Source organism: Lithobates pipiens, unplaced genomic scaffold (genome assembly GCF_037356315.1).
Source record: "Lithobates pipiens isolate NorthernLeopardFrog02 unplaced genomic scaffold, aLitPip1_a1.2 Scaffold_1, whole genome shotgun sequence".
In the NCBI taxonomy this organism is placed as follows: domain Eukaryota; kingdom Metazoa; phylum Chordata; class Amphibia; order Anura; family Ranidae; genus Lithobates; species Lithobates pipiens.
In genome coordinates this window covers 122,947,437-122,963,617 of record NW_027507685.1, presented here as the reverse complement: position 1 = coordinate 122,963,617, position 16,181 = coordinate 122,947,437, and the positions used below count along the sequence as shown (strand labels likewise).

General features: G+C 41.8%; 1 protein-coding gene across 1 annotated transcript in view; it reads left to right on the top strand.

Annotated features, from left to right (window-relative positions):
• The window catches only part of LOC143974379 (cholesterol 7-desaturase nvd-like), a 55,255-nt gene that overhangs the window by 11,904 nt on the left and 27,170 nt on the right, over positions 1 to 16,181 (top strand). Inside the window, exon 2 of the mRNA XM_077475679.1 lies at positions 11,165 to 11,353. Coding sequence (XP_077331805.1) covers positions 11,165 to 11,353 — 189 coding nt within the window. The remainder of the gene's footprint in view (positions 1 to 11,164; positions 11,354 to 16,181) is intronic.

The following is a 16,181-nucleotide window of genomic DNA, read 5'->3' as shown; positions in this document are numbered from 1 at the left end:
CACCTCTGTGCAGTTGGTTATTGCACAGAAGCAGCCCAGATCCTCTTATTTCTCGGCTCCCTCTTTGCTGCTCCTGGCCCCTCCCTCTTATCGAGTGCCCCCTCAGTCCAGCAGCTTCCTATGGGGGCACTGGAGCCGAGTCCCAGCTCCATTATTCCATTCAGACTTGGTTACATACATAGAGAGAATTCCACATCTTTACTGCTCTTACAGGAGCCTGACCCGACCCCACCCCCTCTCCCCCATGTTCAGCTGACTAGGTAGAAAAAATCCGCGCTTGGCAAAACTCAATAAAAAAAAATCAGCAGCTGAACACCATAACCCCAGATACTGGGCACAATAACAATAGAAAAAAAAAATGCAGCGCTTAACCTGTAAATACTGAAAAAATTGCAATAGTGTTCGGCTGACTGACTTTGACAGCCGTGGGAATCAATGGCACCACTGCTGCCTATCAGGAGTGTCCTGGACGGCTTGGACCATTTGTGGACAAGAGTTGCTGGTGAGAGATGGGACTCGGGTAAGTAATTGGGGGGGTGCTGCTATACACAAGGTTTTTTTTCTTCTGCCATTACAACTCCTTTGAGCTGGCCATACATGGGTCAAAATTCTGGTTCAGCATGGACTGACCGAAATTAGATCCATGTGGGCAGGGAGGTCAGTCTACTGATCAACTTCTGTACAACCGCCCTGTCGGATTTTCCCTGCACGATCGGCACTACAGGCTGTAGCCAACAGCGATCAAAATATAATAGCTCAGCAAAGAAGATTCCCCCATCCACACCAAGTGTGGAAGGCGGAATAGAGGCAGTTTTTCATTCAGCTGGTTGAATGAGAAAATGACTTGTCTGAGCTGCCTTAAGCCAGCCATAGATGGTTTGAATCTCAGCAACTTCTGCAGCTGGACAAGATAGGAACCAGGTATGGGCAGGCTGAATGTACCAAGTTGATAAACTTGACTACAACCAGCCTTCCAGATTTTACATGCGATTGTTACCGGCTGTTTCTAATCAAATGATCATAAAGCACTAAAAACAAGTCACCTATTTCAGCCATTCTGTGAGAACAGTGAGTAGCAGCTGAGAAAGCAGTGTGCTTGTAGCTAGCTGTTTTTTTTCGTTGGTTTGTTAATATGGATCCCATGATGAGCATGTGTAAATGCTCCTAATGCTTTTGCTGAGGCTCCAAAGATGTAGAAAATTATGCGGATAGCTGCGTTTATCTGCATTTGGCGCTTCAAATGCATCTAAACACAGCTTCTGAACGCAGTTTTTTTGGGTTCCAAAAAAAGCCTCCACTGCCTAGAAACGGACCTGTGTACATGTACTAATAAGAGTTCAGGAGCAGTTGAAGAAAATACCCAACTGCTCCTAAATGTCTGTTTACCTGCAGCTAAAGATTTGGTGTCCCTCCGGCAGCTGTATTTTATGCTTTTGCTTTTTCTCTAATGTCTTTTGCTGACATGCTGGGTCTTTCACTCTTCCTGGCTGTGGGTGTCTCGGATGATATGGAGGGCAGTGTTTCCATACCCTCTGCATCAATACGCTATGAATACAGGGTGCTCACATTGCAGCAACATATCTATGCCCCTGCCAAAGTCGGAAATGTGGAACCCAGTGGCCTTTTTTAGTTGAGGTCTATTTTTAAGCAATATTAAACCCAGAACCAAAAACTGTAATTTAGCAGTTTACCAATCGTTGGATATGGTGGCTGCATTGGTGGTTTAGTGTTTTTTCAACCAGGTGACCTAGCCAGTAACGCAATTTCTGTATTAGGCAGGGCATACTGTTCGAATCTCAAGGTTCCTGCTGAACCAGCTAAGTTTCGAACCATGTATGGGCAGACTGAATGTACCAAGTTGATTGATCAACTTGGGTAGAACTGGTCTGCTGGGTTTTACCTGTGATTATCACTAGCAGCTGCTATAGCCGGTAGGAATATTCACTGTTTTCTCCCAGCTTAAGGAAGCCAGCATGTGGTGGCTCCTTAACAATCAGCTGTTCACGTGTTAAGGATGCTGGCAGGTGATCGCTCCATCCACACTTTTGCGACTTGTCATGCGACTTTGTACATGAAAGTCACATGACAAGCCATTCCCTAATATATATTCAGATGATAACCATTCCTATATTTACAACTTAAAATTGCAATGACTTCAAAGTAGATCATGGTCTAACTTTCATACAACTTGAGGGCCATAGACTTCAATGTTAACCCTAAAGTTGCCTGAAAGTTGTACCTGAATGTTATACAGTGCAACAGTTAATCATTGATCAAAGCCAGTTGTATCCAAGTCACAATCCATCCAAAGTTGCACGACAAAGTCATGCAACTTTGGAGGCATACAAGTGGGAATAGAGCCTTAACCAGGTAATGACTCCAAAAATGCACCTAAAAAGGAACTTTGGGTGCGTTGCATTCTTTTTATTTCCCATTGATGTCAATGAAAGGTGCTTCTTTGCACTTTTTTAAAAAAGCTCTATGCAGTGTAGCAATGTGAAAAGTATAAAAGAATTTAAAGGCAAATCATTTCAATGCACTTTTGTCCTGCTGGAATGGTGCATCAATGGGAAAGGGATCTTACTGATTGAGCACCAGATGAAAATACAAGAAAAGCATAAATTAAACTAATGCAATCCTAGACCTTAAAGCAGGCTTAAAAGCAAACATTGCAGCTTACCAATTCTTAGATGGTTGTAAGTTTAGGTTAAAGCTCAATCTAAGTCTCATGCCTTGCAATTCTGTACTTTTGCATTTTTGCGTGGAAATATTTTGAAATGCTGAAGAAATTAAGGTTATAGTTGGCCTCTTATGGCTTTATTTCTGCAAATTTTGTACAGTAAGGGTCGCTTTTTTGTAATGGGTTTGCTTTTTTCGCCCTCTGAAGAGAACAGCCTTAGGCTACTGTGTCCTTAACAAGTGAGCCAGTTTTATTGTGCTGTAAACTATTTGGCCATCATATTCCATTAGTAACCGTGAACGCTGGATGAAAGTCTGAGTGCATATTCAGGACATGTAGTTGTAAAGCTTGTGTAAAAGTGGTTTTGAGCCTTCATTTAGACAGTGAGCGAAGGATCTAGACAGGCTAATCTAGCTAAACAAGTCGTTCGTGTTATTTACAGTTATGGTTGCCTTTGGAAACAGGACCTAAAAGGAACAAACCTGGCTGCCATTTATTAGCAGGTGAATGCGGCCCTCCATGCATTCACATTAGAAGTCGACCAATATGGGTTTTTCTCTGGCCGATGCTGAAACCGATATTTAGAAATCGCCACGGCCGATGGCCGATATATATGATGCCTATTTTTTTTTTTTTTTGGGCCGATATGTTAGGCCGATTATTCATCTCATAAAATCTAACACACCTTTCACACTGGGGCGTTTTTCAGGTGCTTTTGGGCTAAAAATAGCACCTGTAAAGTGCCTGCAAAACCGTTCCCCTGCAGTCTGTGGAAGCCCGAGTGCTTTCACACTGAGGAGATGCACTGGCAGGATGTTAAGTCCTGCAAGCAGCATCTTTGGAGCAGTGTATACTGCTCCTGCACCGCTGCCGAAGCACCTGCAATGCGATTTGGCAGCGGCACTTCACGGGCACATTTAACCCCTTCCTCGGCCGCTAGCTGGATTATAAGTGTGCCGCTAAAACTTGCAGCCCACTCCATTGTGAAAGCAGTCTTAAGTGATACAGAAAATGTCTTACATTTAAACATTTATTAAACAAAACAAACATCCAATCAGTTCACTTGTATGTATAATTTAGATTTTATATATATATATATATATATATATATATATATATATATATATATATATATATATATATATATATATATATATATATATATATATATATATATATATATATATATATATACATACAAAAACAGGTAATCAAAACTTTTGGATGAAAAAAATGGGCTAACTTTTTACTGTTTAATTTTTTATCTGTATTTTTTCCAAAATTGCGTTTGAAAGACCGCTGCGCAAATACCGTGTGACATAAAATATTGCAACAACCGCTATTTTATTCCCTAGGATCTCTGCTAAAAATGTGTTTTAGGGGTTCTAAGTGAATTTCTAGCAGAAAATACAGGATTTTTATTTGTAAGCATCAAGTGTCAAAAAAGATTTAGTCGTTAAATGGTTAAACTGAGAACTTCTACACACTGAGTTGAATTCATTCAGAAGTGTAAACATTGTATCTCTTTGATCAAGTCACTTCACTGCTGTCTTCAGGCAACCTACATTGACTTCTATTACTGAAGTCATTTGCAAGTCGCGCTAAATATATCATCGGCCTTTTTTAACAGCACAATTGGCCGATGCCGATTAATTAAATGCCAAATATCGGCCAATATATGGGTCGACCTCTAATTCACATTGCCCTTAAGTGGAAAAGTTTGCTGACCCCTGGCTTATGAAATCATTGAAATAATTGCCTTTCACCAGGAGAAAACCTTCTCTAGGTCTAACCGGCCTGCCGATTTCTTCATTTTCAGCTTGTGACCATGGCCTTGTTCTCTGACAAGGTTCGGATTGCTCAAACCACTTATAGGAAAAAAATGACTTTTTTTTTTTTTTCTTTTTTATAGCTACTTTGCATTTTCTGTTCCTTGCAGTGGGCTCCTTGATTTTTATTTTTCTGGGAATCTGATAAAAACACTTTGCTAGAAATCCCTTCTGTTACAAAACCCAGCACACCTCACTCTTGCTGCACTAGTATTACATTTAGAATCCAGTGATGAAAATGCAATTCTGTGTAATGGTTGTGAAAAGCAGTTAGGTGTTGCAATCTCAGTCGCTGGTTAGCAGTTGTCAAACCAGCATTTGCTTGACTTTACGATTGTGTGATTAATCAAAGGAAGGCAACAATTAAGAAAATTCAATAGACCAGCAAACGTTAGTGTTATTGACTTTATTGAACGAATTGTGATCATATAGCAAATGATTGAATATGGGATCCCCATGAAGTTTTCTGATCCTTAACTTGGCATTGGATGGACTGATTCCTAAATTAAGTCATTTTGGAGGGTAGATTCACCTCATCTACTGTTGAATATTTGCATTTAGCCCAATAGTTTACAATAAATCAGCATGGCTCCAGGCTGTATGTCTTGGACCAAATCCCTCTGTCCCTTTTTTATTTTTTATTTTTTTTCTCTCAGGGGTTGTCCTTGAAAACTCCATGTTAACACAGTAGTTGGGATGTGATTGAAAATTGCATTACTCTTTGCACCCTTCAGCTTTTGGCCCTTGGCATGCTATTACCTTCTGAAATCTGTTCTGCAGTCAGCCAGTTTGGCAAGTCCTTGGACTTCATTGTGGCCCTCAACTAGTTTAGATTGGCAGCAGGCTTAATAACATGAACACCGTATAGCCCAGGTGTAGGGTGGGGTAGGGGTTGTCTTCAACACTTTCTTGGCTTTGAGAGGCTTGTGGGTTCACCAGTAGATGTTGTAGCCTCCAGTTTCCTAGTTGACAATCCAAACACTGAGGATATTGAACCACTAGGTTTAATAATGTGGTGGAACCACTTATTAAAATTTTGTGGCTGTAGTGAACATTCTCAGAGCACTTTAAGATGTAAATGTGTCCAAAAGTGATGGTTTAGGTGAAGCCTGGCATGCAGAGTCTAAAATTTGTGAGAGAGATTTTTGAAACTGAGACCTCCCATGTGTGAAGGGTTTTACAGACACCGCAATATGGATAAGGCAGTTCACACACCGCTGAAGAGTAATGGTACAATCAATACAGCAACTCATATAAAGCTCAAAAGGCCAAGAGCCAACAGTGTTGGCATTCTATCAGATGCCCATGAAAAGTTCCCAGAAAAACAAAACGGAGATCAATTTAGCGACGAGTGCAATTCATTCATAAGTTGCCTGCCAGAGACCTGTGTTCATACCTTTTGACCAAATTTTTAACAAATTGCTAAGAGGGCACAAACAAAAAGCAGGAGAAAAGCAAAAGGAGCGAAAGGGGGAGGGGGGTTCGCCAATAGGGAACCCAGATCTGCATGGAATAAAACATACACATTTTGGCCCAATTAGAACTCTCTAGGCAGTGTTGCTGGTCTATCAACTCCTGATAAGAGGTAGCATAAAAAGATTGACCATGGGTATGATGTGTCGCAAACCTTTTGCTATGGTGGAAAGAAGCTGTGAGAGGCATTCCATGTGTTCATTGTCATTGATTTTGGACATTGGAGGCATGACAAGTTTCCCTAAAGCCAGTACGCAAGCCCTGGCTGAATTTGGCACGGAAATGAGGATTAGAACTTTGAAAGTGGGCCACTATTGAGGTGAAGTAACTCATAGGGCGAGACCGCAGCTTCACTGATGTGAGCTTAAGTACCAACTGGAGGCCTCGGTCCCAAAAATGGTGACTTTTCGGACATTGCTAGAATATATGCCCTCCCTTTTACCTCTGACAAAGATTCAATGTGCAGGAAGAGCTTATGTAAAGTTGTCGAACCCTGTACCAATGGTGGAAAAAAGTATAGCCCTCCTCTTGAAACTTATTTGCAATGGAAGATTTGTGTGCAAAAAAACGCCTGCACTGGACAGAAGGTTCCTGATGTAATTCTTGACTATTCCTGACCACCTGGGATTTGTTTAGTCAACTATTGGGTACTCCAGACCTGTTTGCATCTTTTAAATATACTAAAAATCCAGAAGGGAGAGTAGGAGCATCTACTGAAATGTAGCAATCTGTTTTGTATAGAATGACCATTTAATGCTTGTATGAATAGGCTTGAAAAGGACTTATTTATTTTTTGTCTCAAATTTTGGATACGACAGGACCATAGTGACAAGGTTCCAAACCTTTCCACGGTTTCCGAACAATTAACTAAGGGATGTTCCGTAACTGAGTGTAACATTACACAAGCTGGCCTCTTGTATTGTAGTAACCTTTGTCCTGTGGTCAGAATTTCTGGTGGAACCGGTTCCAGGTGTACAGAATGTAGCCTTGGCTAACCTCAAAATGTGGTGAAATGGTGTATATTGCACGTTTGTTTTGTGTTTTTTTTTTTTCTTTTCTTTTTCATTCTATGCTCCTATCTTTGCAAGCAATCTCTACTTGTCCTGCTAGCAGTGATAAAAGGAGTTATTTATACTGCTGTGGGGTTATTTGGGAAAATTTCACTGTACACTTTTTTTTTTACTTTCAAACAAATGTCCATGGGTGTTGTATTCCTTTTGCTTTCCTTAGAACGATTTTTATGGAAAAAAAGTAGGGCTAAAAGAGCTCAAATATATTGCAAATGATTCTCGTGTGCTTGGCAAAAAGACTTACCGTATTGGCGTATAACACGTGCGCAAGTTTAGGAGGGAATTTAAAAGAAAAGATTTTTTAGGAGGGAAGTTTAAGGAAAAAAGTTGCATTTAAATGCCCATCAATGCAGCCTTGTCAGTGTCGTTTGTAGCCTTGTCAGTGTCTTTGTCATTTTTAAAAATGGTGCCGCCGAGATAGAGCGGATGTCCTGTGTATCTCGGCGGCGCTTGTTCTCGGCAGCTTTCGGGTATTTTCGGCCGTTCTCGGCTATTTTCGGCCGCACTTGGCCATTCTCGGCTTTCCAAAAGCCACAGAGAACGGCCGAATACGGGCGAAAATATCTGAAAGCCGCCGAGAGCGGCAGAGAAGGTTAGGAATCATGGGGAATCGGTGTATAACACGCACCACCGATTTCCCCCTGATTTTAGGGGGGGAAGTGTTATACGCCGATAAATACAGTAACTGCTGTCTGCTTGTGGACAATAACTAATCGGGGGCAATGATTTCATCACCTCTGCGGCCTAATGCCAGAGATGATGTGAGCTAGACTAGGACATTTTCAACCACTGAAAATGTATTCATCGTAGATGGCATTTAGGACATGTAATTCACTTGTTACAGCTTCCGTGATTGGTTATAGCATGATGGTGCCAGCTTATTTTAAAGCCTGGTACAGGCCACGATTCCCTTTCCTTCCTAGACCTTAATTTAAACAGAAAATTCTGATATTGCTATATGCACATTTAATGTGTTTTTGTGCGTGTTTATCTGTAAAAGCCTCCCTTGTGTGGACAAATTCTGGAACTGCTGCCTGGCCCCACCATCTTGGATGGGATGCTGTCAGTCAGAACTGCCACTTAAGTTATGTAGGGAGATGAGGAGAGGGGTGGAGGAGCTGGGGCAGCACAGTAAGTTGACACTCCTTGTTAAGTTGATGATGGGGTCTCTTTATAGGGAATCTTCGGGCACAGTAAAATGCTTGCAAGAATAAGAGTTCTGCAAAGGCTTTCTGTACAAATGAGAACAGAATCATTCTTTGGGCAATATCCAGTTAAGGGCTGATTTGCAGATCTGCCTACCACCTTGCAAAGGGAGGTAAAATATATTAAAGTGATTACAGCAACAACTATTAGTCGCTTTATATACCTTCTGTATAGAACCCATCTAATATAAACTTGCAGTCCCTGCAGCTATTGCCTGACCTACTTTTATACACCAGATAGATAAGTGGACAGATAAGACTTACTGAAAACTGTTAGAACTTGCATAATCTTAATATTCAATTGAAGCCATGTTGTAAAATACTCCACGGATAGAGCTTCAGTGTGCCTGCATTTCATTTGATGCCAGTTTTACATACTGACAGGTTTACAGTAATTTTAACTTATGAATAAAGTCAAAACTGTCAAATGCAGAAGTAAATATTGTATTTCAACATCTTGTAAGTATTGTCATGCAGTTTGATATTCTGCAAAGTCTGTGCCACTCTCCTGTATTCTATCTCACCACTTACAGAGAGCATGATGAGTATGCAATTGAGCCCACCTCCGACACGCCAAGATCAGTCGCTAGGGTTTTGAGAGAGGAGTGTGCTAGAAGATGCGCCAAATATTTATAATTGGTGGACTACAGCCAGGCCAGTTAAGAATCCAGACTCTTTTGCTACAAAGCCATTTAGTCATAGATGCAGTATGTGGTTGTTGTCATAGATGCCGTGTGTGGTTTAGCATGGTCCTGCTGCAATTTCCAAGGCCTTTCCTGAGAGACGTCTGGATAAGAACAAATGCTGATCAAAAACCTGGAAATATCTTTCAGCATTGTGTCCCCCTTTCCAGATGTGCAAGCTGCCCATTTCATATGCTCTAATGCAAATTGTTGCCAAAGGGTTCCTCATTCTGATTTTATCTGACCACAGAATAGTTTGCCAACATTTTAAATGAGAAGACCGCAGTATGTCTGATCATGTCTGACCTTTTTGGCAGACTGTGTTCAGTGATTTGTGAAAGTATTACTGAGTTCATGCATTGATGTCCATCACAGAATCATGCCCACATTTAATGCAGTGCCATCTGAGGGCCTGAAGATCACGTGCATCCAATATTGTGTCCCTTGTGCAGAGATTTCTCCAGATTCAGAGAATCTTTTGATATGTACTGTAGATTAGATTTAAAGTCGTTTGCAGTTTGAGGAACATTATGAAATTGTTTAACAATTTTTAGACACATCTTTTCAGATTGGTGAACCTCTGCCGATTTAGTTCTGACACTCTGCTCTTTACTCTTTCTATACCCAGTCATGCTACTGACCTGTTAACAGCTAATTAATCGAAATAGTTGAAAAACCTTCTTCCAGCTCTTGTTCATACCACTTTGTCAGCTTTGTTGCCCTGTCCCAACTTTGAGATGTTGCTGCCATCAATTTTAAAATGGTTATCTTAAAATTGGACCTTTTCATTTAATGTTTTCTATTGTGAATAAAATTAGGGGTTTGGGATTTGCAAGTCATTGCATACTGGTTTTATGTAGATTTTACAGTGTCCTAACAACATTTTTGGAATTTTGGGTTGTACCAGTCAATCCCCTTTGTCAAAGTGATGAGCATAAGAAAATCTGTATCTCACAATTTAAGATTTATATATAGTTGAATTAAGACACAATAGGTGTCAACACTTTTTTATTGAATGGTAAGCACATTAAAAATGACAACCATTTATGCTGTTCTTCAGTAAATAGGTGAAAGTACCTGGATTTGACCTAATTTCAGCTTTTTGCAGTCCTTGTTCAGCGGGGCGGTAGTGTAAAGAAGCAGCACAAGGAGCCAATTTAGTTCATGTGCTGACACAAAGCATGCTGACAAAGAGAGTGACAGATAAAGCCCATCACTGTGCTGCTTCTTAGACTTCATGTCACGGGCTGGGGTGGGCCTGACCTGTGTTGTCTATGGACAGGCCCAGCTCAGAAGTGGACCCACACATGTGCCCCCATAGAACATGGGGCTGAAAAGGTAAGGGGCCACCCTGTGCAATATTCTATTACATGAAGTAAGTATATATAAACCCGTTTTATTTCAAAGAGTATGGCCAAAGCTTGTTTTAGCCATACTTCTCATATGGGTCACAGAAGTGCATTTTATTTCTGCACTCCTGTGTCCCAGATTCACCCAATGGCGGACTGAAGCCAACTGTCTGACATCAGAGCTGATCCAGGCGCTACAAGGATCCCGACAATTGTCTGGATCCACCCAGATGCCTGTCTGGCAGCTGGCTAAGCCTCTTGGCATGCCAATGAGAGCCTGAGCCAGTCAATCCCACCCCCTCCACAGTTAGCGCTAGAGAGCCAGTCACCACTCTGCTCAGTGAGAACTGAGCGATCAGCTAGCACGTGATCGCTTGGTTCATGGTCTTAGAGTCAGTGGAGGAAAGCTTCCGCATCAAAGCAATGCTGCAGCAACATAAGGATACTTCCTGATTTTTTTTTTTTTTTTTTTTTTTATGCCTCACTTTCAACTAAAATGCTTTACATCTCAAGTCTTTTGTCTGGATGGTATATCCAGTAATAATGGTCTCCAGTGTCTGCATTCAATCCTATGCTGTTCATGTACAAAAAGTAGCAAAAATACAAATGGTTTTCGAAACCATCTTTAGCCTCATTACAATTCTCCATAATATTACTTTAAAAATTAAAGTATTAAGTGAGGTCTCAACCACAGGCTGTTATGCAGGTAATTTGCTATTAATATTGATACTGGCAGCTATATATTGTCAATTCAACTATTTGAATATACTGGCGGTCCATATGTTGAGTGTCTAATCATGAGGTTTATAATCTTTTTTTCAGTTTTAAATTTTCCTTCTGTGCTATGATTCTGATTTCTTGTTTTTCTCTTGCAGGTGAGCAGGTGGCAGTATACCGAACTGCGTGCGGCAGTGTGTATGTTGTGGATGCCTACTGCCCTCATCTTGGCGCCAATCTTGCTGTGGGAGGCAGAGTAGTTGGAGATTGCATAGAGTGCCCATTTCATGGCTGGCAGTTCCGTGGAAAAGATGGAAAGTGCACCAAGATACCATATGCTGAAAAAGGTAAATAAGCATCTTGTACATCCAGACCTGTAAAGCAGAACTCGAGGCAGATATAGCAAAATGCCCTTTGGTCTTTTTTTTTTTTTTTGTCTGCAAATTGCAATAAAATATATTTTTTGAGAAACTGCCAGCCTAAATGTCTGAAATCTAACAATTTGTGTGGTCCATTGAAGGTCAGTATACACTTGGTGGCTCCAGTATAGGAGAGCTAAAGGGGGAGGGGTTTTGTCAGCTTGAGAAGGTGGAGCTCCCAGGGATGATCTTGGAAGTACAGTAATGCCCTTTCTTTGGCATGTGACCCATTCATGCAATCAAGGTGGCTAGACGAATCCTGCTGTGCTTTTATAATCTCGACACCGAGGACTCCTGCAGCCACTGATCAAATTAAAATGTTTCAACATTTTTCGATATCTCTCATTTCTTTCCTTGTAGCCAAATGTACATCCAGAACTCGATTATGGTACACATCCAGCTTATCGAGCCATTTAATCCAAACTGCATACAGTAGTTTCAGATCAGTGCAGCATATGCAAGCCATAGCTTCTATAAAAAAGTGCTTATGGACAATTTCAATGGAACTATACATCCTTTGGTGGAATGGATTAAAATGAATTTTTTATGGCATTTTAGTTGGTGAATTTGCACACATTTCATCTGACAATATTTGTATTTGAAATGCTGTTCAACTACCAGTCAGCTACTAGTTATTTGCATAGCCAGAATGCCATTTTGATTTTAAGCTTGCCATAGATGGTTGACATTTAAAATTTGGCTGGTTCAGCGGGCAACAGCTGAATTTCTTTTACAAAGGATTTTATTAAAATTCAATCCAACAAATGTCAACAGATGTTACATTGTGTGGTGATCAAGAACAAGTCAGGAAGGTATACATATTCAAGGTTTAGCGCACATGGCAGTAAAGATCCAAGAGCTACTAGCCGAGACAACATAGAATTTCCTACTACAGGATATAATTAGAATTAAGGCATCATAATCAAGGCAACATACACCCTAATGAGCAAGGAATAAAAGCTGATTGTCCATGAATATACTTATAGGTAGATAACAAAAATATCTCTTTTTTCCCCCTCAGTTTTGTAAATTATTTTATTATCCTTCCATGTGACAACACTGAAGAAATTATACTTTTCTACACTGTAAAGTAGTGAGTGTACAGCTTATATAACAGTGTAAATTTGCCGTCTCCTCAATAACGCAACACACAGCTGTTAATGTATAAACCGCTGGCAACAAAAGTGAGTACACCCCTAAGTGAAAATGTCCAAATTGAGCCCAATTAGCCATTTTCCCTCCCCGATGTCATGTGAATCGTTAGTGTTACAAGGTAGCAGGTGTGTTCAATTTGGTGTTTATCACACTCTCACTGATCACTAGAAGTTCAAAATGGCACCTCCATGGCAAAGAACTCTAAGGATCTGAAAAAAAAATTGTTGCTCTACGTAAAGATGGCCTAGGCCAGTGATGGCGAACCTTGGCACCCCAGATGTTTTGGAACTACATTTTCTATGATGCTCAACTACACTGCAGAGTGCATGAGCATCATGGCAAATGTAGTTTCAAAACATCTGGGGTGCCAAGGTTCGCCATCACTGGCCTAGGCTATAAGATTGCCAAGACCCTGAAACTGAGCTGCAGCATGGTGGTCAAGGACCATACTGCAGTTTAACAGGACAGGTTCCACTCGGAACAGGCCTCGCCATGGTTGACCAAAGAAGTTTAGTGCACGTGCTCTGTCATATCCAGAGGTTGTCTTTGGGAAATAGACGTATGAGTGCTGCCAGCATTGCTGCAGAGTATCAAATTTGTCTGCATGGCTGTCATCCCAGAAGGAAGTCTTTTCTAAAGATGTACAAGAGAACCTGCAAACAGTTTGCTGAAGACAAGCGAACAAAGGCCGTGGATTACTGGAACCATGTCCTGTGGTCTGAGATCAAGATAAACCTATTTGGTTCAGTGTCAAGCGTGTGTTTTAGTGTCAAGCATGTGTGGTGGCAACTAGGTGAGGAGTAAAAAGACAAGTGTCTTGCCTACAGTCAATCTTAGTGGTAGAAGTCATGGTCTGGGGCTGCATGAGTGCTGCCGGCACTGGGGAGCTGTCTACAGTTCATTGAGGGAACCATAAATGCCAACGTGTACTGTGACATACTCAAGCATGATCCCCTCCCTCCGAAGACTGGGCCACAGAGCAGTATTCCAACATAACAACCCCAAATACACCTCCATCTACCACTGCCTTACTAAAGAAGCCAAGGGTAAATGTGATGGACTAAGCATGTTTCCAGACCTGAACCCTATTGAGCACCTCTGGGGCATCCTCAAATGGAAGGTGGAGGAGTGCAAGGTGAAGGTGGAGGAGTGCAAGGTCTCTAACATCCACCAGCTCTGTGATGTCATCATGGAGGAGTGGAAGAGGACTTGAGTGGCAACCTGTGAAGCTCTGGTGAACTCCATGCCCAAGAGGGTTAATGCAGTGCTGGAAAATAATGGTGGCCACACAAATATTGACACTTTGGCCCAATTTGGACATTTTCATTTAGGAGTTTGCTCACTTTTGTTGCCAGCGGTTTAGATGTTAATGGCTGAGTTATTTTGAGGGGACAGCAAATTTACACTGTTATACAAGCTGTACACTCACTTCTTTACATTGTAGCAAAGTGTAATTTCTTCAGTGTTGTCACATTGAAAGGATATCATATTTACAAAAATGTGAGGGGTGTACTCACTTTTGTGTGTGTAAAATTTTCCATCCAGTATGGTGGTTTGCATTTATGGGAGGAGTCCAGGGTGGGGGTATTTAAGCAGCCCACTCATCTGTGGTCTTCGTAAGTTTCGGTGTGCGATTCGTTGCGTCATTAGGCCGACTCTTCCAACTCTGTGTTGGTGAGCTACGTGTCCGAACTTCCAGAGGCATTCGGTTCTCCGATCGAGTCTCTCAAACTGTCGCAGGTAGGCTTTGTATAGCATTTCTTCATTTCACGCATCGTTGTTTGCCAGATACCCTCCATCACCGAAACCCCGATAAGGAACTTACGAGTCATTCGTTAAGTTTCCGTATGCAGCCTCGTGCAATACCACAAATTCGTGGCTCAGTTTGTATGCACAAACACCGAGCCGTATTTTCATTCGTACTTTGTTGCACGCCACATAGTCGGCCCATTTCACTTAAACACTATCTTTAGTTCGCATTACCCTATGCTCTGGGCCATATCCAGTCGCATAAGTGGCTCACTGATTCATTTTGGCTAGTTTAGTCATGTCACTGCATGCCATGCTCCGCAATCCAGTTCGCTGTCAGTCGCAATCACGGCACACTGATTCAGGTCTGTCATGGCATCCATCTTTATTTTGTATACCCTTTACTCTGATTCAAATCCAATTGCATCTGCGATGCACCGATTCATATCAGCTCGTTCTGTTCCATCTCATTCCATTCCATTCTCCACAGTCTGGTTCGTTATCAGTCGCAAAATTGCAGCACACCAATTCGTGCCACTATCATGGCATACATTGTCCCTAGTATGTATAAATGTGAGTTGGGGACCTTAGAGTGTAAGCTCCTTGAGGGTAGGGACTGATGTGAATGTACAATGTATATGTAAAACGCTGTGTAAATTGACAGCGCTATACAAGTACCTGAAATAAAATAAAAATATACCCCACATGCCGATCTGAGTCCAGTCGCTTTAGCAGCATTCTGGTTCGTGTCAGCTTATTTTCGCTCATTTAATTTTGCCCTCACTTCATTCCATATTCCACAGTTCAGTTCACTGTCTAGTCAGTTATGGCACCCCGATTCATGTCACCATCACTTCAATTATTCAGTGGTCTTATTTTGTATATTGTCTGTCATGTTCTCATTAGGTTCAGCAGTCACTTTGTGTCGGGTCATTCGTGCATTTTTTTTCATTTCTTTTATCCCATCATATGTTCTACTGTTATTTGATGTCAGCTGCCTGAGCGAAGCAACGGTTCACTTTTAAATTCAGATCACTGTATGATTTGTCACATCATTGACGGATACCCCTCAGTACGGCTCACCCTACGGTCCAGTTCGAATCCAGTCGCAACAAGGCACATCGGCCCACATAACTTCAGAACAACTGTTCTCCAAGCCGTTCTCCAAATTCCATTCATGGTTTCACCTCCCAATAAGGTTTCCCTTGTCACTATAAACTAATCTCAAAGTTGCACGACCCGGCCACTCATTCACCACCTGATGGCATGTAATGAAGCCATTCACCGTTGTCTGTCATTTCTCTTCTAGGTCAGTCGAGTTCAGGTAGTTCCATCCTGCACCAGGCTGGACGTTCTTCCTCCTGGTTTCCGGTCGACTGAGCTTTTGACCTCAAAAACCAGAACTTCACTACTAAGGCACAAATCGGCCAAAGCCATGTCACAGGCCGGCAGCAAAGACCTCACATCTGCCCCTCCGTCACCCTCTCTGGTTTCAGAGAGTGGCTGCTTACATTCCCTCAGGGGATGGACCATCCCCAAGTTAACAGTGGAACTAAAGCACAGTCATGCCCTTACCCGCTACAGCCAGGAAAGCAGAGTTCTTCAGCCTGCTCTTCCCACCACCAGCGACAGACGAGCACAACAGTCTCACGTAAAATTTGTTTGTACAACCTATCTGCGCCTCATTTTTCCCACATCCCGAGTTTGAATCCTTTAATTCCATCAGAGGATTTCTCCCTGAAATATGCTTGTCGACATGGCGATCCAGGCCATTATCAAAATGGATACAAGCGCCTGGCTCTCTAAAGCAGACATATCCCTGGGAGGATGGCATGCTGACGTCATCGCTGTC